The sequence below is a fragment of the Sapajus apella genome, unplaced genomic scaffold (assembly GCF_009761245.1).
Source record: "Sapajus apella isolate SASKATOON/1434 unplaced genomic scaffold, GSC_monkey_1.0 scaffold4, whole genome shotgun sequence".
NCBI lineage: Eukaryota > Metazoa > Chordata > Mammalia > Primates > Cebidae > Sapajus > Sapajus apella.
Window position 1 is genome coordinate 34,977,305 of NW_022436944.1, and position 25,256 is coordinate 35,002,560.

The 25,256-nt window shown below is 39.1% G+C and overlaps 1 protein-coding gene and 1 long non-coding RNA gene across 6 annotated transcripts in view; one reads left to right on the forward strand and one right to left on the reverse strand.

Moving 5' to 3' along the window:
• The window catches only part of LOC116542170, a 141,814-nt gene extending 133,023 nt beyond the window's left edge, over positions 1–8,791 (forward strand). Inside the window, exon 2 of the long non-coding RNA XR_004265110.1 lies at positions 8,523–8,791. This is a non-coding gene — a long non-coding RNA (uncharacterized LOC116542170). The remainder of the gene's footprint in view (positions 1–8,522) is intronic.
• Positions 1–25,256, reverse strand: part of NEK11 (NIMA related kinase 11) — a 308,049-nt gene that overhangs the window by 99,931 nt on the left and 182,862 nt on the right. For all 5 annotated transcript variants that reach the window (XM_032266836.1, XM_032266829.1, XM_032266853.1 and 2 more), the window contains one exon: positions 8,933–8,993. In XM_032266836.1, the coding sequence (XP_032122727.1) occupies positions 8,933–8,993 (61 nt within the window). The remainder of the gene's footprint in view (positions 1–8,932; positions 8,994–25,256) is intronic.

The window sequence follows — 25,256 nt, forward strand, 5'->3', positions numbered from 1 at the left end:
ACACACACACACACACACACACACACACATATACACATATATATACACACATATATATGTGTGTGTATATATATATATATGAAGAAGCTCTTGAAGACATTTGTAGAAGATACATATCTTGACATGCTCTGCAGGTACCTGGGCATTATCAAAGTGCCTAGGCAGATACTGAGCATGAGTAAAGCCTTGCTCAATTCACAGAGGTTTTATTTTGAAGTGACAAAGCTTATACTTTGACATATTTAAGCTTAAATTGTCCCTGGATCCTGTTAGCATTCTGACATATATTAACAACCACAATGACTAATAAGCTCTAACTATTATTATAGTTGCTGGGCCTCCCAAAAATGTAATTGAAACAAAGCAGACACCAACTACCTGGGCCATCTTAGACCCTCATAAGACTATGTGATGGGATTGTCTTCATGATTTCTATGTAATGACAGGGAAGTTCTTGCAGTCCTGAAAGGAATAAAGTTCTCATGTGTCATCAGGGTCCTGCTATGAGTTTCCACCCCAGACAGGTATTTCAAAAGCATGTGCTCCCATCACCTCAATGTCTGTAGCCACAATCAAAGAACTCCTTCCATTTCAGCAGCAGCATTAGCTAAATTCTACTGCCCTGGTAACGTAAGAGGTCACCATAAGGGGTCATCATAGTCATAAGAAGCAGTGGAAGGGTTAAGGGACTTCCTGTGTTGCACAGTTTTGGACAGCAAGCACTTTAGCAGTTAAATGGAATGAGCACTGAAATGTCCTATAAATCATCCCAGCAGATGCTGGGAAACAAGCAGAGCAGAGGCACCTCAGAAACTGAAAAGGACACTTAATGAATGTATTCAGAATCTGGCAATCAAACAACATGAAAAGAAGATATTTTAACTTCAGGGTATGCATATTTTTTATTTTATACTCTAGCTTCTTTTTAATTTACAAATTTAGTTTACTATAATCTTCTCAGTAATCAAAGTGTCCAAAAATCTTAATCCAGCCTTAACAGTGGGCACACTAAAGTAACGGAGGACAGAATTGAGCTCTTTACTTTCCAACACTTACCTCTTTTTAGAAATTGACTTCTAAGAACTCATGTATCTAGTACTTTTTTAAGTCAAAGCTTTTAATGTTTAAAAAAGGCAACTCCCTGCCTCACCTTCAAGTTTGTCTCCAAAGTTGACCATATTCAACTCTTTAACTTGTTTTTTTTTCTTTTTTTACCTTTATCACTCTATAGCATATGTTTATACCACTTTTTAATTTAATTTTCTGTTTTAGACTATCTATGGACTTCCTACTATACATGGAGAATGTGAATTTTGTTCTTTTTTTCCTCTCTGTTAAATGTGCGTACACACACACACGCTTACAAATATTTTTCCTCCCTCCATCTTTCCAGTACAGTTACATCACATTTTAAAAATAATTGAATGCTTAAATTATTATGACCGTGCAAAATTATTGTATACAGCTAAGCACTCAATGTGTACAGATTACATTTTCTTTTTAAAAATGACTTCTTGTTTTCCAGGAGTTAATAATTGCCCTGGATTTTTGACTTTGTTTAGTTTTCTAATAACTTTTTTCTAATTCATCCCTAAACTCACCAAAGGAACATCCCTAAATTCCTCTCATTATGATCAAATCTAACTGGGTTATCCATTAGTTCCATTCCTCTCTAGGAGATATTTATTCACCCTTTGGAGCTCTCTGACTCATTCTAGTCTGAATCGATTGTTTTCCAGGCCCGTTGCCCAGCTATCATTCAGTGACTTTGGGAATCCCCTTAACCTCTCTCCTATAATGGATTTCCTATCACCTGAAGTTCATGTCTTTCTCTTTCTGGGTTGACTCTTATGTTTGATGAAGCATATTCTATAAGAACTTCCTAAGAAAAGTCATGGGAGGTAGATATTTTTCAGACCTCATTTTTTGATATTGGATGCCTGCAAATGTCTTTCTTCCTTTCTCACACTTGATTGATAGTTTGGATAGATAAATAATTTTAGGTTCAGACTTTATTGTCCTCTAGCTTTTAGGTATATTGAAAAATAAGACATCACTCTTTTCTCTGATACTTCATAAGTTTTCTGTTTGATTCTCTACAAGTATTTTTCTTATTTGATAATTTTTTTCATTTTCTGTTCTTTTCTCCTGGAATTTCTATTTGTTAGGTGCTGAACCACCTAGATGGATCATTTTGTTTTCTTATCATTTATTAATTATATTCTGCTAAATTTCCTCACTTTAACCTTCCAAACATTCTACTGAATTTTTATTTCTGTCATTGAAATTAAAACTTCAAGAGCTCTTTCTCACTCTGTATTATTTGTTTCAAGAAGGTAATATCTTCTCTGCTATCTTTTAAAATTTTAATATTGTTTATTTAATTTAAAAAATTTTTGTGGATACATAGTTTTTGAATTTTTATTTTCTTGCCTACACTGTCTGTTTCTGAGTTCTTTGTATATTTTTGTCCTGATTTCTCTTTTTGGTTAGATTTCTTCAGATACTGGCTACTGCCTTGCTATATGTTCACATTTAAGTGTGAAACATTACGAGTCGATTCAAGCTTTTTCTGTAGATTCCAGGATTGTCAACTGGTAGGGCTCATTCCCACCATTTTGTTGAGGAAATGTTAACATCCTTAGGATTCTCAGGCTGGTAAATGCTCCCAGAGAGATATCTTCTAAAGAATCCACACTTTTCTGAACCTGAAGAAGTCCATGCTGTTTTTCCAGTGTTTCACAAACCAAGTAGGGATGGTATCTGGGGATTTCATAACTTAACATGAAGACTTTCAATTCATCCCTCTGTTTTCATCACATCATATCACCCTGTCCTTTGTTGTCCCCTAAATCTGGAACCTTCCTGATTCGATGTTCCACCAAATCAAGTCTGTTTTCTTATGTCTTGACCGTGGAGAGGAATATTGTGGCTGTACCAGCAGAGAAAAAGAAACCTTGGGCCTATTTCTCTTTATGCAGACTGTCAACCAATCTTCCCATTTTAATCTTCACCTATACCATGCCTTCAGAGGTAGTTGAGGCCTCCAAATCTTGAGCATTTATGAGATTCTGTAGGTTCAGTTGCCTTGCTTCTCCTAGCCTACACCTTACCCTCTCCCTTCTTTCTATATATATCTTAGGCACTTAGCTTTCAGCTTTCTGTTTTGTAAATCAGTTATCACTCATCCATCTGCTTTATATCTTTCTCAAGTTCACTAAAGCTCTCATCTGCTTCCACCTCCTCTTATGTTCTCTTTTTCCTGTAGGTTTATATCAGCCTTATTCCTTTTTTGTCACTTTAGTGGGGATTCAAGCAGAGATCAATGTGTATTTCACTCTATGATTCTAATGCTCATCTTTTTAAAGAAAAAAAAAAGCACCCAGTCTAGAAAGGAATTTGGATATTAACTATTCAATTCGGTGTTATTTAAATTTTTAGCAGTGGAATCTATCTTTTTCAAGACACAATCTTATATAGAAATTCAATTTATAAAACAGGTAACAGTGAAGATGTTTTGGTTGAAACTGGTAAAAGAACAGGGTCTGCATCTAATTTCTCTTAAAAATATTTAAAAATATTTCACATAGCAAAAGCAAAACAGTGCACAGATATTCACACTATAATCTTTTATTCAAGAAAGAACAGAGGAATTCACTGGAAAAGGAAAGATCTCAGTGAAGAGAAGGTGGGTAGACAGCCTGCATGAAAACAACTGACTGAGAACTGTGAGTAAAGCCCTAATATGAGAGATGGAGAGAGAGTGTTCCTCTGTGATCCAGCTTTCTACCGGGGGACCATGCATTCCAGGCCATGGAAGAGCAACTTGTCCCTTCCTAGCTCTGGTGCTAACTTGGAGAAGGGCTGGTGGGATGTAAGAAGGAAAGGCTCCAGGAAGTGCCCCAAGCATTTTTCCAAACCCAAACCTCAGCTTCCATGATATGCTTATTATGTATTGTATGCCTATTTAAAAATATCTCATGTGTTCCATAAATGTAAACACCTACTATGTACCCAAAATTTTTAAGAACTAGATCATCTATATAGATGCAGAAAAAGCATTTGAAAAAAGTCAGCATTCTATCATGATAAAAACCCTCTACAAATGAGGCATAGAAGGAACCTACCTCAAAATAATAAAGGCCACATATGACAAATCTACAGCCAACATCATACTAAATGGGGAAAAGTTGAAAGCAATTCCCCTAAACCTGGTACAAGTCAATAATGCCCACTTTCATCACTTCTATTCAACATAGTACTGGAAGTCCTACCCAGAGCAACCAGGCAAGAGAAAAAAAATAAATAGCACCCATATTGGAAAAAAGAAATTCAAATGATCTGTTTGCTGACCATATGATCTTATACCTAGAAAATGCTAGACTTATCCAAAAAACTGTTAGATTAGATGAACAAATTAAGTAAAATTTCAGGATACAAAATCAACATACCAAAGTCTATGGCATTTCTGTACACCAATTACAATCACATTCAGAACCAAATCAAGAAGGCAATTCCATTTACAAAAGCTACAAAAAAAAAAGCAACCCAAGGAATACAAGTAACCAAGTATGTGAAAAATCTCTACCATGAAAACTACAAAACACGGATGAAAGAAATCATAGATGACACAAACAAATGGAAACACTCCCATGCTCGTGGATGGGCAGAATCAATATTGTGAAAATTGCCATACTGCCAAAAGCAATCTACAAATCCAATGCAATTCCCATCAAATACCGCCATCATTCTTCACAGAACTAAAAAAAATCGTAAACTTCATATGGAACAAAAAAAAGAGCCCACATAGCCAAAGCAAGACTAAGCAAAAAGAATAAATCTGAAGGCATCACATTACCTGACTTCAAACTATACTATAAGGCCATAGTCACCAAAACAGCATGGTACTGGTATAAAAACAGGCACATAGACCAATAGAACAGAATAGAGGACCCAGAAATAAAGCCAAATACTTATAGCTAACTGATCAACAAAGCAAACAAAAACATAAACTAGGAAAAGGACAGGACACCCTATTCAACAAATGGTGCTAGGATCATTAGCAAGCCACATGCAGAATGAAACTGGATCCTCATCTCTCACCTTATACAAAAGTCAACTCAAGATGAATCAAAGACTTAAATCTAATACCCCAAACCACAAAGATTCTAGAAGATAACATCAGGAAAACCCTTGCAGACATTGGCTTAGTCAAAGACTTCATTATGAAGAACCTGAAAGCAAATGCATCAAAAACAAAGATAAATATGTGGGACTTAATTAAACTAAAAAGCTTCTGCATACCAAAAGAAATAATCAGCAGAGTTAACAACCCACAGAATGGAAGAAAGCCTCTATAATCTATACATCCAACAAAGGACTAATATCCACAATCTACAAGGAACTCAAATCAGCAAGAAACAAACAAATAAAAATCCTATCAAAAAGTGAGCTAAGGACATAAGTAGACAATTCTCAAATGAAGATATACAAATTGCCAACAAGCATATGGAAAATTGCTCAACATCACTAAGTATCAGGGAGACGCAAATGAAAACCATAATGTGATACCACCTCACTCCTGCAAAACCGGCCAGAATTTTAAAAGTCAGGAAATAAAGATGTTGGCATGGATGCAGTAAAAAGGGAACACTTTTATGCTGTTGATGGGAATGTAAACTAGTACAACCACTACGGAAAACAGTATGAAGATTCCTTAAAAAAACTAAAAGTAGATCTTCTATTTGATTCAGCAATCCCATTACTAGGTATCTACCTAGAGGGAAGTAATTATATGAAAAAGATACTTGCATGTGCATGTTTACAGTAGCAAAATTTGCAAATGCAAAAATATGGAACTAGCCCAAATGTCCATTAATCAACAAGTGGATAAAGAAAATGTGATACACATACACATGTGGTGCACACCCCATGGAATACTATTCAGCCATGAAAAGGAATGAAATAATGGCATTTGCAGCAACCTGGATGGCATCGGAGACTTTAGTAAGTGAAGTAGCTCAGGAATGGAAAAACAAACAGCCTATGTTCTCACTCATGTAGGAGCTAAGCTATGAGGACATGAAGGCGTAAGAGTGATACATCTGAACTTTAGGGACTTGGGGGAAAGGGCGGGGGTGTGGTGAGGGATAAAAGACTACACATTGGATAAAGTATTCACTGCTGGGGTGATGGGCGCATCAAAATCTCAGAAATCGCTACTAAAGAACTTATTCATGTGGCCAAACACCACCTGGTCCCCAAAAACCTATTAGAATAAAAAAAATTTTTTTTAAAGAAAACCTAGGGAAAACTCTTCTGGACATTGGTCTATGCAAAGAATTCACGACTAAGACTACAAGAGTGCAAGCAACAAAACCAAAAATAGACAAATGAGATGTAATTAAACTAAAATGTTTGTGCACAGCAAAAGAAACAAATCAAGAGCATAAGCAGACGATCTGCAGAATAGGAGAAAATATTTGCAAACTATGAATCTGGCAAGGACTAATATCCAGAATTTATAAGGAACTAACACAGCCATTACACACACACACACACACACACACACACACACACACACACACACACAAGTAACTCAAATAAATAGTAGGCAAAGGAAATGCAAGAACAGACATTTTTTAAAAGAAGACATATAAATGTCCCAAAAAAATTTAAAAATGTTCAACATCACTAATCACAGAAATGCAAATTAAAACCACAAGAAGATATCATCTTACACCAGTCAGAATGGCTATTACTAAAAAGACAAAAAATAACGGATGTTGATGAGGATGTAGAGAAAAAAGAAAGTTTATACCTTGTTGGTAGGAATATAAATTTGTATACCCTGTATAAAAAACAGTATGGAGATTTCTCAAAGAAATATCATTCAATTCGGCAATCCCACTGCTGGGTATACACCCAAAGGAAAAAATCATTATATCAAAAAGATACCTGCACTTTTATGTTTATTGCAGCACTATTCACAACAGCAAAGATATGGAACCAACCTAAGTGTCCATCAACAGATGACTGGATAACAACACACACACACACACACACACACACACACACACACACACACACACACACACAATATGGAATACTATTCAGCCACAAAAAAAAAGAATAAAATCATGTCTTTTGCAGCAACATGGAAAGAAATGGAGGCCATTATCATAAGTGAAACAATCCAGAAACAGAAAGTCAAATATCAGTGTTCTCACTTATAAGCCGGAGCTAAGTAATGTGTACATATGTATATAGAGTGTCGATTAATAGACATTAGAGACTCAGGAAAGTGGGAAGCTGGGAGAGAGATGAGGGATAAAAAATTACTTAATGGGTATAATGTACACTCTTCAGGTGATGATTACACTAAAAGCTCAGACTTTACCACTATGCAATATACCCGCATAAGAAAACTGCATTATACCCCTTTACTTTATAGAAACAGTAACAATAATACACATTTTTGAGATAGGGTCTCAGTCTGGCACCCAGGCTGAAGTACAGTGGTATAATCACACCTCACTGCTACCTGAAACTCTTGGGCTCAAGCAATCCTCTGGTCTCAGCATCCCACAGAGTTAGGATTCTAGGCACATGCTATCATGCCTGGCGGAATTTTTAAAAATTTGTTTAGAGACAGGGTCTTGCTATGCTGCCCAGACTGGCCTCAAACTCCTGGCCTCAAGTGATCCTCTGACCTCAGCTTCCCAAAATGTTGGGATTACAGGTGTGAGCCACCACCTTCGACAATAAATATTTTAAAATATTTTTAAGGGCCTCTTCTGCACCAGACATAGTGTTAAATTCTAGAAAAACAGAGATAAGCCGTATAGACACAGCTTCTGTTCTTATGCTGCTTAGTACTCCCAACCCCTCATCCTGGAGGTCTCCAAGGAGCCTAGATTGAAAATTTGTCATCTAATCTGAGGTCCAGAGATGAAAAAGCCTTCCTGGTCTTAAGTCATGCTTGGATGTTAAATGTACTTGTTGGATGTTAAATGTGCTTGTTAAATGTTAAATGTATCAAATAAGTGTATTTTATATACAATTAAACAGATCACAGGGTGATCGTCAGGTGAGAAAATCAAAGAGCCATGTTATGACTGAGGCTTCCCACATGGAGATGTGGAATAAGCCAGAAAAACGCTATAATTTGTGCATAAATCTCCTAATAAAATAATGAATGTTTGCCCACCTGAAAACTTAATTATCTTTACTCCTGCCATTCCCTTTGAAGAAACTGCTTTTGGTTTACAGTTAAAAATTTTAAAATAAAAACCTGTAATCAAATTTAGAGGAAAAAAATGTCTCAGCCCTTTTCATCTAGTAAGATTACTCTGTATGACAGTTCTCTAGTCATCTAGTGAGAATGTATCACAGTCAGGCTTTTCAGATTTAAAAAAAAAAAAAAGAAGAAGAAACTAAGAAATAGGGCTTTATTCCTGACGCACAGCAATCCTACTTATTGAGACTGACAATGCTAAAAAAGTTTTGGTTTTGTTTTTCAGACCAAATCTCTTCAAATAACTGACTGACCTTCAGAGTGATGGTCCTCTCAGCTTGACTGAATGTACTCTCCTTCTACAGGACAAGTTAGGTAGGGAGATTCCTTTTTCCAGAAACTGCAAAACCTATTACGCACTACTAGGCTACCATTTGATTATAAGGGACGCTGAATTTCAATTATTTCATCCTTGGAGACTAAGAATTACTTACAATATTAATAAGCAATTTTTCTTTGAGTTTCCTGGCCTTCGGGTCAGACATTCAACTTTTATTGGCCTCAGTTTCTTCATCTGTTATACTAGGATATCATACTTAAATGCCTGTAAGATTTCTTCCAAGTTTTTAATTTCTTGGATATTCCAACAGAATCAGTAGCTGTCAATATATTTTAAGTCTGAAGGAACTTACTCACCTAGAGAAGGACAACCCAGGACATTTTCCAAACACCTGGTCAATGCTTCAATGTCACTGTCCTGTCAAAATAAGGGAAAAAGACTTAACTTTCCCTGCATGGTAGAAGGATACTTAATAACATGGGAAAATGTTCTTACTATATTTAGGCTTCCCCAAAAAAATCTAGTTGCAAAATTATTTCAGTATAATCCAATTTTTTAAAAAAGAAATACCTTTATGTATATCTACATCACTTTCTCCACACCTGTCTCTAGATTTATTGATGTATCTCTCGTGGCAAAAACAAACACAAAAAATGTTAGGAGTAGTTTTCACTAAAAGGCAAAATTACAAGTGATCTTTATTTTCTCCTTTGTATGCTTATGTCTTTTCCAAATTATCTAGAATAAATGTTACTTATTAAACTACAAATATAGTAAATGCTATTAGAATAAGAAATTTTTATTCCATTTACAATTTAGTCAATACAGCAGAAATCTAATGCATTTTTTTTTTCTCTTGGAGAACAGCTAGCTCTACTTTGGAAATTTATGGTCTTCAAGGAGTACTAAATCTAAGAATATCACTCGTCATTTACCTTAATCCTCAGTAAGAGTCAGATATCCCCCAGAAGTGTTGGGGAAATCTCAGAACTGTATTTCATTTAAAATATTGTCTTCAATACAAAATAAATCTATCCTCCACCCAGCAGGCTTGAAATAATCCAAAAGAGTATCCTAATGATCTGGGAAAAGTGTTAATTATTTTCAGGTTTGTGGTTATACTAAGGAAAATTAAAAATTTATGGCCAGGTGCAACGGCTCACACCTGCAATCCCAGCACTTTGGGAGGCCGAGGCAGGTGGATTACTTGAGGTCAGGAGTTCAAAACCAGCCTGGCCAACATGGTGAAACCCCGTCTCTACTAAAAATACAAAATTTAGCTGGGTATGGTGGCAGGCACCTGTAATCCCAGCTACATGGGAGACTGAGGCAGAAGAATCGCTTGAACCCAGGAGGCAGAGATTGTAGTGAGCCGAGACCCCGCCAATGCACTCCAGCCTGGGTGACAAGAGCAAAACTCTGTCTCAAAAAAATGTTTAAAAAATAATTTATGGCGTACCTACTCCATTTCAAAACAAATACATTTCATATTGCAGTAATTGTCTGTGGATTTTAGAAAAATGTACTGTAGCATAACAGGCTACCGTGACATGTTACATAAATGAGTTTGATTTCATTTTATAGCAGCTGGTGGGGTTTATGAAGCCATTTTTCACTGTAGTAAAATCCAGCATCATTTCATGCTTAGAATGTATATATGAGGCAAGGATGGGGAAGATATGACTGGTCAATGCTGGTTAATGCTGGTCATTGAGACCAAATTAACTGAAGGCCTCTGGCGTCCAGCCCAGGGATAGGAAGGCTGAGCCTGGCTCCTCCATAAGTGTGCTAGGCTAGGGAAGTGATTTGACAGCCTAGGACTGTGGCATGACCTCCTAGGTCTTAGCTTTGTATCTGTGAAGTTAAGGGGGTTATACTAGTCCCTTTGGGCTGCTGTAACAAAATAACACAGATTGAGTAACTTATAAACAGAATTTCATTTCTCATCGTTCTGGCAGCTGGAAAGTCCAGGATCGAGGCACCAGCAGATTCAGTGTCTGGTGAGGACCCACTTCCTGGTTTAGATGGCACCTTCTCACTGTTTCTTCACATGGTAGAAGGAGCTTCCCTAGGGTCTGTTACATAAGGGTGCTAATCCTATTCATGAAGGCAGAGCCCTCACAAGCTAATAACCTCCCCAAAGGCTCCACCTCTTAATACAATCATATTGGTGATCAGGTTTCAACATATGAATTTGAAGGGACACAAGCATTTAGAACCTAGCAGGGGCTGAATCACATGATAGAAAAGGATACTTAAGGCTCTAAAACCTTGTTCTTCTCGCCACAAAGCTAATGGACAGTGAGCGTGGTAGATTGTTTTCAAGAATGGCTACAGGAATCACTCCCATCCCTGTGTTCCTATGTCATTCCTCACATCAAGAGGCAGAGCCTTGTTCTCTGTCCCCTGAAACTGAGCTGGCCTGCTACTTTGCTTTGGCCCATGGAATGTGACAGAAATAATGTCGTGTGACTTCTTTAACAAGGCCTTACAAAGGCATGTAGCTTCCATTTTCACGTTCTTGGAAGCCAACAACCATGTAAAGAAGCTTAGCCTTTCCTATTGGAGAGACCACAGAGTGAGAGGCCTTGGGGCATGAGAGGCCCTGGGAGGAAGACAGGCCCCAGCCAACAGCCAGCACCAACTGCAAGACATGTTAAGTAAGGCCATCTTGGACCTTCAATCCAAGCTCCCAGCTAAATATAATGACATACCTAACTCAACAATATTACACGGAGCAGAAAAAGTGTCTAGTGATCTCGGCCAAACCCATGGAATCATGAGAAACAATAAATCATTTTAATCCACAAAGTTTAGGGATACTTTGTTACACAGAAAAAGATAAACTAGGACACTAAATACAGTGAGGCTACTGATATGCTTTTATATGCTCAGCACCTAGCACAGCCCTGGCACATCCAAAATGCTAAATGCCCATCTATTCCCCAAAAATTAGGGTTTCTCAACCTCGACACTATTGATATGCTGGGCCAGATAATTCTAGATATCTGCATTAGATAAGCCTAATACACTGCAGATACACTTTAGGATGTTTAGCAGCATCTGTGGCCTCAACCCACAAGATGCCAGTAGAACCCTGATTGCCCCTCCTGCTGATCCTGAGTTGTGAAAACCAGAAATATGAGACACTGCCAAATGTCCCATGGTGGGCAAAATCTCCCCTGGTCAAGACCCACTGATCCATATCTGTATCTATATCATCTATATCTGTATCTATATCTACAAATATATAAATACAGACGTGTGTGTATGTATGTATATATATATATATATATATATACACACACATACACACACACACAGAGACACATTTTTCTACTGATCAAATCTAGAATAATTTGAGGATTAAAATAAATGATATTCATGGATTATAAGCTACAGAATAAAATAAGATGCCAACTTTGTCTTTTAACATTAAATGAAACTCTCTATGTTTAAAAAGAGTAAATCATACCAAAGATCAGGTGCTACATTTTTTATATTAAATAACAAAGAAGGAAAGCAGTTGGAAAGATTGTTTTACTGAGTTATAATTTAATTTAGCAGCCAGCCATTTCTAGTAAATCCAGAAATTATCATTTAATTAAACATAAATGACCCCAACAGAAATACATCATCCCCATGAGAAAGGAAAAAATATAAAAGTGAATGCCAAGTCTTTCTATTGAGATTTCCTGGTATTCTGCCCCATGTGTACGCTTTAGCAGAGATTCAGTCAAAGAAAACATCTTTCAGGAGCATATTATGGCCAGCGTGACTGAGAATTATGCTTTTGATTGGAACTTTTATATTTCTTCATTGTTTCACAATTTAAATTGAACTTTACTGGAGCTAAGTGGCCTAAAAGAGTAACTGCATCTCACTAGATGCCAAATTACAGTATCATCAGCCTTCAGTCATCTCAGCCAAGTGCTGGGAAGCCGATTTTTAAATGCAATGAATATAACAATGGCTTCTTCGTTGATGAACTTAAATGTTCTTCAAGTCTCTTTCTCTCATAGCCACAACCCCTCCATTATAAGAACATGTCTTAGAGGCATGAGGAATATCTTACAAGATTCAATTCTGAAAAACTGTCCCACAGATTCAAGTTTAGTCAAATACCCAAATTTTTTTCAGAAACCAATGCAGTTGTTTTACTAATGAATTAGACACTGCTTTTATGAAGGAATGGTAGCTGTTCTCAAAAGGTCCAGTCACATCCGTGAAGTACATAGCTATCAATGCCTGCCTAGCAGCCACAGGAAAAACTATCATATCTGGAGGAATCTCCCCTTTTACACAATGTCAATATATAAATATCAAAAATAATATTTTCTCTAACAATTCACATGTATTTTCAATCTGGAAAATACAGAAAATTATCAAAGAAAATAAAACCCCCAATCCCACTGCTATTAATACAAACACATACACATAAACATATGTAGTCAGTTTTTTCTATATACATTTATCTCTTAGATATTTCAGATTATACTATAAATGCATGACCATCTTTTAGATATTTGAGATTATACTACATATGCATGGTATATGTTTCTATATATAAAATACAAACATGTACAATTTTGCTTGGACTGTTATCTGATGGTATTAAAAATTCTTCAGATGCATAATTTTAATGGCGGGATCACTGCATCCTAAAGGTATATCATATGTATTTATCCATACTCTTATCATTGGACATCTAGATTGCTTTCATTTTATTTTGTTGTAATAATACTGCAGTGACTATCTTTGTTTCATGTTTATTGTTATTTCTTTAGGTTGGCCACTTGGAAATAGAATTATTGGGTCAAGGAGTATGACAATTTAGGAACCTCCTTCTTTCTCTGCTCTTACTCTTTTCTCTACACTCCTGTACATCCCAACTAGTACATTTTCTCCACAAGGGGCTAATATATAACTTCATATATATGTTCATCATCCTGTCTATTAAAATATGCTCCCTGTCAAGAACAGATATGACAGATCCATTAAAGTGAAAACGGTTGATAAGGTTTACGTGCTATCTCTCTCAGGATATTTGTGTTTCACAAGGCATATAACCTCATATCAGAGGAATTAATTTCTAATAGTAAAAATTTAGGCAGCAGCAAGTAGGAATGTCAAAGAAGGATGGGGTCTTCACAGGATTGTAAAAATCACATCATGTAGATCTTCATTTAGTTATCAGGCAGTTGTTTGACAAAGTAATCCAGATCATCTCCTCACCCTAGAGCTAGTCATAATGAAAAATCCAATTCACAAGAAAGAAAAATGTGTCACTTCATTATCCAATTGTATTTCACTCAGAAAATATTAAAACCAATTATGTGTCAAATGTACGCAAAGATAAGGAAGAGAGATGAAACCTCAAACTACCACTTGGGGAAACATAATCCTTTTCTGACACAGTTTGTTTCTCAAGCTGTTGCTGGCGGTCACTTATCTAAGAGACTTTGGTCGTGGTGTACTGTCCAAGCCGCAGCCAACGCTAATGAAAAGGGTGCAGCAAGGTAAGAAAGAGGTTTTGCCACACCTACTAGGGAACAAACCAATAAAAACTCACTCATGGGAGAAGCCTAGTTCTAAGAGGTTTGTTTTCCCAAGTCTAAGAACACTTAGCCTTTATGTGGATAAAGATTCTAAGAAAGGAGCCAGAGGAAGGCAAGGCTTTCAGACATAAGATGCCATATGCTTCCTTCCTCCACTATCCACGGTGAACTTCCACTCGCTAAATGAGTTAAAGGGGAAAAAATTTACATTGACAGAAAACATGAAAAATGATTTGGTTAAGGAAGATATTGAGCAAGTTTGAAACTTAAAAAGTCAGAGATGATAAACCCATGGGAGAGGGTTTTGTTTGAAAGTGAGGTAAGTGAAAACCATTTATACAGTTCTCATTGAAGCTGAATGGCTAACTAAGGGAATGATATCTGTAAACTGATAACTATATATAATATTGTGTATACTGTCTGGTAACAAATGAATTGTGACTGTATAATTGAATGAATAAAAGCTACCTAGCTGCCACAAGAATTTAGTTGGGGATGAGAGCTCAGTTTGGGCACCAGCAGTCCCTTAGAGATTGTATATCTATCTTTAGATGTTTTTGAGAGTCTCCCAAAAGGTTATTCTTCTGCTCACTGCTCCTTCACCTTGAAAGTGTGAAACTCAGCCATCTGTCTACATCTAGCATCCACAGCACTCTCCTGGCTGGGGGGCTATATTGACTCCCGAAGGCATATCTAGAGAAGGCTTGGCACATGTCAACACACACATAGACAGGTTCAGAGCTACAGAAGTGTCCTTATGATTCCAGCAGCTGAAAACTGCTCCAAGTGAGTGAGAATAGATGCATGCATGCTTTCATGCTGTGCTGCCAGGCCTGACACCATATTCTCCATCTGCTGAACAATCCCGAGCAGGCACAGACCTATAAATGTCTAGAGTAGAGTACGCATAATCTTCTGTCACAGCCCCAGCTACGAAGAAGTGCTCAGATGAGCTTCATCTTGCTCAGACTCCAGGCATGTCCTCACTCAACCTTAGGTCAACAGATGCGAGGGTATGAAGGGGCTGGTTTCTTTCACCTCTTGGTCACCTCCCCTCTCAGAGTCATCCCACAGAGATGTAAATCCCACCAAAATGTGTAAAGCCTCTTCCCTCCTCACCCACAGTCACTCTAGACCCATGCTTTTTTCCTGAGAGACTTTATATGAGTGCACCCTGACCTTCTTGAAGCCGTGGCCATGTGCTGGTCACAAGCAGCCAGGATGTGGCCTCAATGCAAGCTGAGGACCTACAGAACTCATCTATGTGCATGAATATTCCAACTCTGTTGTAGTTTTTTTGTAGTTTTTCTTCTTTTGATGTCATTATTAATGACGCATTATTTTTATTGAGATAAAATTTGCACATGACGAAATGCGAGATCTTAAAGGTACAATTCTATGAGTTTTCAAAAATGTATAACCTGTGTATACACCACCTAAAACAAGGTAAAGAATATCTCTGTCATCCCCAACAGTTTCTTCAGGCGTCCTTCCAGCCAATCCCCATTCTCCCCAGGCACTGTTCTGATTTCTATCACCATAGACTCACTGTAAGACTGTTTCTGTTACCCTTCACTGCACTGGCCTATGACTAAAATAAAATTCACTCTCCTTACAAGGTCTTCATGCATAGCTGTAGCTGGTCTGACTTTTCCAACCTCATATGATCTTTTTGCTCACTATGCAGTTTCTGAAGCTTGTCCAGAGTTTTCACAACCTGGAGCTTTCCCAAACTCTCTGTTCCCTCCCTCTGAAGCACTCTTCTCCCAGCTCCCTTTTGTCACATCGAGGGCTGGCTGTTTTCCATCCTCCAGGTCAGGGCTGAAAAGTCATCTCCTAGAGACTCTCCCTATTTCCCTTATTAGTAGATCTTCCCTTACCCCCACATGCCCATTCCTCTATCACTTCAGCTTCTTCATTTCCTAGTTGCTCTTATTTCTTTGTGTCCTGCCTAATTGGCTACCTGTACCATTAGACTCTACACTGCATTCATTCATTCATGTATTCCACAATATCTACTAAGTATTTTCTCTAGTGATAAATACTGTTCAAGGTGCTGGGAACACAGCAGTGAAAAAAATAGAACATCTGCTCTACTGGCTTTCATTCTAGTAGAGGGAGATAGGCCATATATGAAGAAGCAAGAAAATAGTGGCAACTCAGATGGCGATAAAGACTGTGGAAGAAAATAAAGTAGGGGAGGAGAGAGGGAATTCTCAGTCCAGTGAATGCTATTTTATATAAGGTGATCAGAGTTCTCCCTGATAAGATGACATATAAGCAGAGATTTGAAGACAGGGAGGGAGCAAATCATTTGTATATCTGGTGGGAAGAGCACTCAAGGCTTCCAAAGGCAGAAACATGCTTGATGTGGTCCAGAAACCGGAAAGAAGCCAATATAACAGGAGTGGAGTGAGTGAGGGCAATTCTTGCATTGATGGAAGAGAGGGGCTTAGTGAGGTGGTGATGATGAGGTACTGGAAAGCAATTCTACAGACTTGGTTTTGCTTTGAGTGAGATGGGAAGGTTACTAGGAGGCCAGTTAGAAGCCGTAACAGGTGGGTGATGGTGGCTTTGGCAGTAGGAATTCAGGTACTAGGTAATGGTCAAATTCCAAGTATACTTTAAAGGTCGAGCCAATAGGTTTTGCTTCACTGACTGGATGTGAATGTGATTGAAAAGATGTTAGTCAAGGTTGGCTCAGGAGGAGCTAATTTGGACTGAGGGTAGAGTATATGAGGGGCTTAACTTTCGTACATGCTGATTTCAGTATTTCTATTAGAGACGCTTAACCCTACTCCCAGGCAGACTGGATATGTGAGTCTAGAATTCTTTTGTACACGTTTATTTCAGGATGTCTATTAGAGACTCCTAACCCCACTCCCAGGCAGACTGGTTATGTGAGTCCAAAGTTCTGTGAAAATAGAACTGAAGAATGGAAGGCACACATTTAGAAGCTGTCAATCAATAAATGCTATGTAAATATGTAAGGCTGAATGAGAGCCCATGAACGTGGAACTATGTCTATTGTGTTCACCACCCATATACCCAGTGCTTAGGACATTCAAATATGTGATGCATAAATGAATGACCCAAAAATAACTCATCTATGCTGTGTTTAAAAAAATTGTTTTGAGACAGGGTCTCATCTTTTGCCCAGGCTGGAGCATAGTGGCTTGATTATGGCTCACTGCAGCCTCGACCTCTTAGGCTCAAGTGATGTCCAGCCTCAGCCATCCAAGTAGCTTGGTGGCACCACGCCACCATGTCCAGCTAATTTTTAAATTTTGTAGAGATTAGGTCTCACTATATTGCCCAGGTTGGTCTCAAACTCCTGAACTCAAGCAATCCTCCCACCTCGGCCTCCCAAAGTGCTAGGATTACAGGTGTGAACCACTGTACTCAGCCCCACCTACTTTTTTTTCTGCAAGTTGCATTTTTAAACTATTACCTACTCTCCCACAAATGGTATCCAGAACAGCCCTGAAAAAATGTCACTAAGTTACAGAAACCCGAACATCAAGGTGACCTTGTCCATCTTCTTCACACTCAGATGTACCTCACATCTCAGCTTGATCTCATTAGAAGCCAAAACCTTGCTTATATGCATTCATAATTCATAGGAAGGCAGGATGCTGTTTAGCACAAAACCATAGGACAGAGCTGATGGCGCCTTTGTGAGGGCTTCCCTGAAATCAGGAAGCTGATATCATAATTCCTATCTCACTGCGGATGGTGGACTTCTGCCTTAAAGTGTGTGCAGTGAGAGGAAAACAGAGCCACATCTGCAAAACTCAAACTGCCAACAAGCCCCCTAGCTCCCATAAGACTAACAGCCTCTTCACTGAACTCAGAATTGCTGAAACGTGACTGTCAATGTGTCTACATTTCACTGCTAATGCCTTGTTTACTTTGCATTATTAAAACCTTCTAACTGCAGCTGTCTCTTATTAACGCCCAGGTTCTCGGCAAGTCAATGCCTGTGGGGTTGCTTTAGGGTTTCAAAGACATTCACAGGCATCCAATGACAGAACTCTTTAGACATTTAGAACTATGGTTTAGAAATGTAAAGGAAGAAGAGAAGAAAAAATAAAGCGGGGTTGACAGACCGGCAACATAACACCTATTCCAGCACAGGGCAATGGATTTTCCAGGAAATGGTGAGGCCTGTACTCCCTCTGCTACAATCCGTTTCTAGAGCTCCAGTGGAGTGAAAGAAATGCTACCTCTAATCAATCCCTCCACTTGCTCTTTATTAACTACTTAATCTCTTTCCACTCTATACATACAATAGCCTAGAGAAGAAAGTCTTGCAATGTAAGGAAGGTTTATTGCCACAAAAAGAGGAAGAATTTTTCACAGTCCAAAAGATAGCCATTGTGAGACACGGTTCTTTATTGCAGATTTCTATTTTTGACTCTAGTTCTAGATTTACTTTTTTAAAAAATCCTACGGAGTAAGTGAAAAACTTAGCCCTGTGATTTAAATATGGTTTAAAATCATCAGCTCGTAGTCCGTTTTCACACACTTTAGAGCTGTCACTTAGGTCCCAGGCATCTCCTTTACTTCTCCTTTACCAACTTCTATATTAAGTTCTATACCTATTCCAAACTCCTAATAGTTGGTTGCTGGGAAAAGGTCTTGACGTGTGTGTGATGAATTATATATTGTTTACTAAGAAACGATGGCAAGGAACAGCGAGCTGTCCCCAAGCAGAAAGCTGCTCTGTGAGTTACAGAATAGTAAGCAGTATGAACCGGTCATGCACTAGTTAAACCAGTGCTCAGAACACAGGATACATGACCTTGTCCCTGTTGCTGACTCGCACATAGTGTTTTCTAGCTTATTTTTATTTTAGTAGTGAACAGGCACTATCTGCCTGTTTAGTCTATCTTTATTCTATGAAAAAACACTGAACATCTGCTTATTAAAAATATTCACTTGTTCACAAAGAATAAATACGTGGGTCCGAGTCTGCTCTGGGCTTTCAGCTGGAAATGCTGTCAGTCCCCTGATGTCCGACTCTGATTCCCACTTTTGCATATGTCTTTGTTTCTGTTTCTTAATTCCTTCAGCACCGCCTGGGTTGCGATCTCCACAAAAGAGCTGGTCTCAGCAGTTGGTATAATGAATATTTGCTGGTTTAAACCCTAGCTCTGTCACTGGGTGGGGTAACCTGGGTCAAATCAGTTATTCTGTCTGTTTCATAGTCTTCTCATTTGTAAATGGGGTGACAGATGTTAATTCCATCAAGTGCTGTGAGTATGAATAGGATAAGGCACGTAAAGGGTTTGGAACAACACCTGGATGCTGCAAGGTGACTCTGTCTTACTATGACTAGTGTTTTCTCAGGGTTGACATAAACCCCTGTGCCTCCAAATTACCAGGTTATGGCGGAAAGATGCACTCCAGCAGTGGTCCCCATGTGTCACAACCCTTTCCTCCCAGGCTGCACACCATGAAATGGGATTTACTCTCCCTTTCTAGGTGAATGAAATAGTCAGAAAATTAAACCAAATTTCTAATTACAAAACAGTTGAATGGGACTTGTATTTTTCTGTTTGCCAGCCCTGTTTAGGATGGTTTCCACATTTTTTGCAGGCTTTCTGTGCACCATATGTTCAGGACACCTCAGCTCTCATGATAGCTAGGGAAATAGGGATTCTTGTAGGTCAGCAGAGGGGGAAGATTGTTGGAAGGAAAAGCAATAGAGAGTCCATCACAACTAGTCTTATCAGCTGTGTCTCACCACTCTCACCCCAGAGTTCTAGAAGCAGCACAGCAGAGCACAGAGCGTCTCACAGTGCAGGTCGCTGTCCCTTTATTTGCCCATTGACCTGTGGACCTCTGATCAGCCACCACCAAGGGAGACCATGGGGCTGGTGACCTCACCATCTTCATACTGAAGGGAACACTCAGACTCTTTGCATTCCTGCTCAGTTTTGCCTTGCCCTTTATTCACCCTATTGCCTTTCTCTTTTTTCTCCATGCTTTGGTCTTGGAGTGAAAAATGTAGGTGTGATCCTAAACCCTGTAATAGGTCTAATTTTAGATATTGAGGGTTTAAGACTTTCTACAAAGCCCAAATATCTACCCGCTGAACCTAAAAGTCAGAAGAAAAAATAAAGAATAGCATATCAAATTGTTAAGAGAAGTAAGTGATATAATGTTAAAAAAAAAAAAAAAGCCCACTGTGCTGTATCTCAAAGTAAGCTTTGACTGGTCCCAATCTGATCAGCAATGAGCTATGCTTTAATCTGGACAAGAAATGGGAGAGTGAGAAGGGGGAAGAGTCGTGATGGAAGTGAGGGCTGGGACAGGGGTAGCGGTGGAAACTATCACCTTGAAGTCACTCCTTTGAGCCACACATGGTCTACAAAAGGCCTGTCAACCAGAAGGAATGGTCTACAAAAGGTCTGTCGCATGGTCTACAAAAGGTCTGTCGCATGGTCTACAAAACTCAGCACACTTCCTAGAACTGGTTTAAATTTCGCCTTGTACAAAGCACAGTAATTCTGTTTAGTAAAAAGGTCTTGCCAGAGTATCAGCTAATGGAATGGCCCTGCAGCTCTTCCCTTGCACCTAATGCATTTACTCTGTCATCAGTGGAGGAGAAGATATTATAATTGTTGTGCAGAGGAAAGACTGTATAAAGTAGATGCTAAAAATAGAGTCATACAGTCCAGTTCTACTACTTACTAGCTGTGTGGCCTTGGAGATGTTACTTCATTCCATTATGCCTTAGTTTCCTCTTGTGTGGAGTTAGGATGTCACAGTCCCATCTTTCAAGAGACCTAGGTTTTAAAGTCAGCACTTGAAATATCCTCCACTGCTGTTTCTTTTTTGAGCCAATGAGATAGCTGACTTGCACTTAGGGACTAGATTGTGTGAAAAACATGTATCTTAAATACTGTAAATCTACAAGAATTCAAAGCAACAAGAGGCTTACAATCTGAGAGATGCAGGAATTGCGATGTGGTAGAGGGATGGGATTTATATCTCTCAGCTCATTTTCACTCTGGAGTATTCAGCAGAGACACATGAAATCCCTAAGTCATGATCCCTTCCATTCTCCCACCTTCACCTTCTCCTTTACCCCTGCCTTCTCCCTTATTTAAATTCCAGCCAGTTAAATTCTAGCTTGATGCAGTTCATCTAGAATATATGCATCATAGTTGTTGCAAGAATTAAATGAAATAATACATCTGTGACAGCCATGAGCTATGCCACTTACAAGTCCCTTCAAGACAGAGCCTGCTGCAAGGAACCTAGTGATCTCACAGCCCTTGGCTACAAGGCCTTCTGGATCCACACTGAGGCCCTGCTCTTCCCAGGCAGCTCCCAGGCAATGTGAGCACTATGGAGAAGTTAGGGCCGGGCCATTTTTCCCAGTGCTGGACTTCAGCAACAGACCTTGGGCTCCCTCTTAGCCTGGCCAAGACTTTTTGAGAATTGCAGTGCAGCATGAGCCTCTCATTCAATCGGTCTCTCTCTTTTTCCCTCCCTCCCTCCTTCCCTACCTTCCTTCCTGCCTGCCAGCCTGCCTGCCAAGCCTTTATCAGAACTGCACTGCAGCCTGAGGTTCTTATCCAACCAACCTACCTAACTTCCTTCCTTCCTTCCTTCCTTCCTTTCCCTCAAATATCTCAGTACGGTTTCAGGCTTCTCCCACCTTTTTTTTTTTTTTTTTTCCGAGGCAGAGTTGCTCTGTCACCCAGGTTGGAGTGCAGTGGTGTGATCTCTGCTCACTGCAACCTCCACCTCCCAGGTTCAAGACATTCCTCTGCCTCAGCCTCCTGAGTAGTTGGGACTACTGGATCGCATTACCACAGCCGGCTAATTTTTCTATTTTTAGTAGAGACAGGGTTTCACCATATTGGCCAGGCTGGTCAATATGGTGAACTCCTGACGTAGTGATCTGCCTGTCTCAGGCTCCCAAAGTGCTGGGATTATAGGCTTGAGCCACTGCACCCGGCTCCTCCCACCTACTTGTTAGGCATTTCCTTTTTATTTCTAATTCTGTCTCACCACCTGCTTCCTGGAGTGCCTGAACTGACACAGCATGCAAGGTACTAAGCATAGAATGAATGTACTGGAAACACTAGCAGTTATTGTTATCATTACTATGATCTGATTAAACTAATGACTGCACTAACAGCAGAAACTCTTGGAGTCGCCTACCATCGGGACAATCAGATCCAAGGGTCCTCAGCAGAATCTCAGGCCTTCCTGTCTCGTATCCAGTTCTCCGCCCCTGGGACAACGTTCCAAGCAGAAAATCAGTTGTTTTTCCTAATGCTTCACTGTGCAGTGAGAATTTCAAAAACCTGATTTGGGGAAAAAGCACTGAGAATTTCAGAATTGACTGGAATAGTAGACCTCCGCTACCTTTCATCTTAGGAAGAACAAAAACGATAGTCCTGAAGAGCCTTCTTAAAACAAGCCCCAGTGAGTGCCACATTCATTCAACAAAGCCCTTCCAGAGGAAGTTCTGTGTCAAGTCTTTATTGTCCACCTAGTCTGTGTATTACTGGACACACCTGAGCCATTTATTAGTCCTGGAGAGAAAAATCATAGTCAAGGCAGCAAGGCAAAGACAGAGGAGTCTGTAAAAACATCCATCAACCTGCAGCCCTAAGCCATGTCCATTAGAGTGCATAAAACACTTTTTAGTGACAGGTCGCACAAATGTTGTGGAGAACCCTGTTATGATGACAGCTATAAACTCAATTCTCCTGAGATCTAAGATGTTGGTTCCAATTCAGTGACCACAGACTTGGCAGAGGAGCCATCAACAATATGATAATGGCTGTGATAAAGGTGTTATTGATGCTCTGCTTATCACAGCAGAGAAACAGCCAGCAACCAGCAGCAATTAGGTGCTTAATAAAACTTCTTTGGAGACATTGCTACTGAAAAGATTGTCATAGGTGGCACAAAGAACTCAGCAATCAATCTCAATGAAGTCCATGGCTGTTTTTCTTTTTGAAAGCACTTCTCTCAACAAAATGATAACATTGTGACTTTGGCTCCCTCTAAAGGAAGGGCAATCAACTTTGATCTGATTACCCACATGGAAGGCATTGGTATGATGACCACTTAAGCAGACCCTGCCATACTTGGCACACTCAGAGGTCAAGGGTAAGACCAGGAAAAGGGGAGAAGAGGCCAACGGGAGAGATAGCAGTAGGTCTCTCTCAATTCACAAAGTTAACCATGACTGAGGTCTCAGTACTAAATTCTGTAGTGTAATTTGTATGTTGCTAATGAAAATAACGCAAAAGGGAAGAGACCACACTCATCACCTTTGGGGAAGGAGAAGCTATATTGAATTACTGGAAGAAAACAAATGTATAAGAGACAGGTAATTTGCAATTATACAAATTACTCTATTGTGATTCCCACTCCTGTTTCCCTTATGCCAAATCCATTCTAGGTCAATATGTATTCTATAGTAGCAAAAACATTGACTTGAGAACCTGACAAAAACAAGCAATGGGGAAAGGATTCCCTGTTTAATAAATGGTGTTGAGAAAACTGGCTAGCAATGTGCAGAAAGCAGAAACTGGACCCCTTCCTGACACCTGACACTAAAATTAACTCCAGATAGATTAAAGATCTAAACATAAAACCTAACACCATAAAAACCCTAGAAGAAAATCTAGGCAAAACCATCCAGGACATAGGCATAGGCAAGGACTTTGTGACTAAAATACCAAAAGCAAAGGCAACAAAAGCCAAAATAGACAAATGGGATCTAATTAAACTCCAGAGCTTCTGTACAGCAAAGGAAACAATTATTAGAGTGAACTGGCAACCAACAAAATGGGAAAAAATGTTTGTAGTCTACTCATCTGACAAGGGCTAATATCCAGAATCTACAAAGAACTAAAACAGATTTACAAGAAAAAAAAAAAAAACCCATCAAAAAGTGGCTGAAGGATATGAACAGACACTTTACAAAAGAAGACATCTATGAGGCCAACAAACATGAAAAAATACTCATCGTCACTGGTCATTAGAGAAATGCAAATCAAAACCTCATTGAGATACCACCTCACGCCAGTTAGAATGGTGATCATTAAAAAATCTGGAGACAACAGATGCTGGAGAGGATGTGGAGAAATAGGAACACTTTTACACTGTTGGTGGGAGTGTAAATTAGTTCAACCATTGTGGAAGACAGTGTGGCGATTCCTTAAGGCCCTAGAAATAGAAATTCCATTTGACCCAGCAATCCCATTATTGGGTATATATCCAAAGGATTATAAATCATTCTACTATAAGGACACATGCACACAAATGTTAATTGCAGCACTGTTTATAATAGCAAAGACCTGGAACCAACCCAAATGCCCATCAACAATAGACTGGATAATGAAAATGTGAAACGTATACACTATGGAATACTACACAGCTATAAAAAACGATGAGTTTGTGTCCTTCATAGGGACATGGATGAATCCGGAAACCATCATTCTCAGCAAACTGACACAAGAACAGAAAATCAAATACCACATAGTATCAGTCATAGCAGGTGTTGAACAATTAGAACACATGGACACACGGAGGGGAGCATCATACACTGTGGTCAGTTGCTGGGGTCTAGGGAAGGGACAGTGGGGGGTGGGCAGGGGGGGAGGGATAACGTGGGGAGAAATAGCAGATATAGATGATGGGGGGAGGAAGGCAGCAAACCACCTTGCCATGTATGTACCTGTGCAACAATCCTGCATGATCCGCACATGTTCCCCAGAACCTAAAGTACAATTTAAAAAAAACGGTTGAATGGATTTTTGGAGTAAATCATCTTCACTCCAAAAATCACCTCCTCTAGCTGGGTTTTCATCGACTTAGATGCCTCTTGGCTGACTTTTATTTTAGTAGCTGAATGGTTCTCAGTTAATAAAAGCTTCTGTAACTCATGGAAGTTTAGAATTGGAAGGTAAGAAGAAAATGAGGTATGCATGTATACACTGCCCAAAGTTTTCTCCTTTCTGTTCATATGTCTCTTCCTTTTTTCTCTCTTGCAGACACCCAACACAGAGAGCACATACCAGGGGTGTTTCTTGTCCTATGGCCCATATAAGGCTTAATCTTGCCATAGTTAAAGAGGGCATAT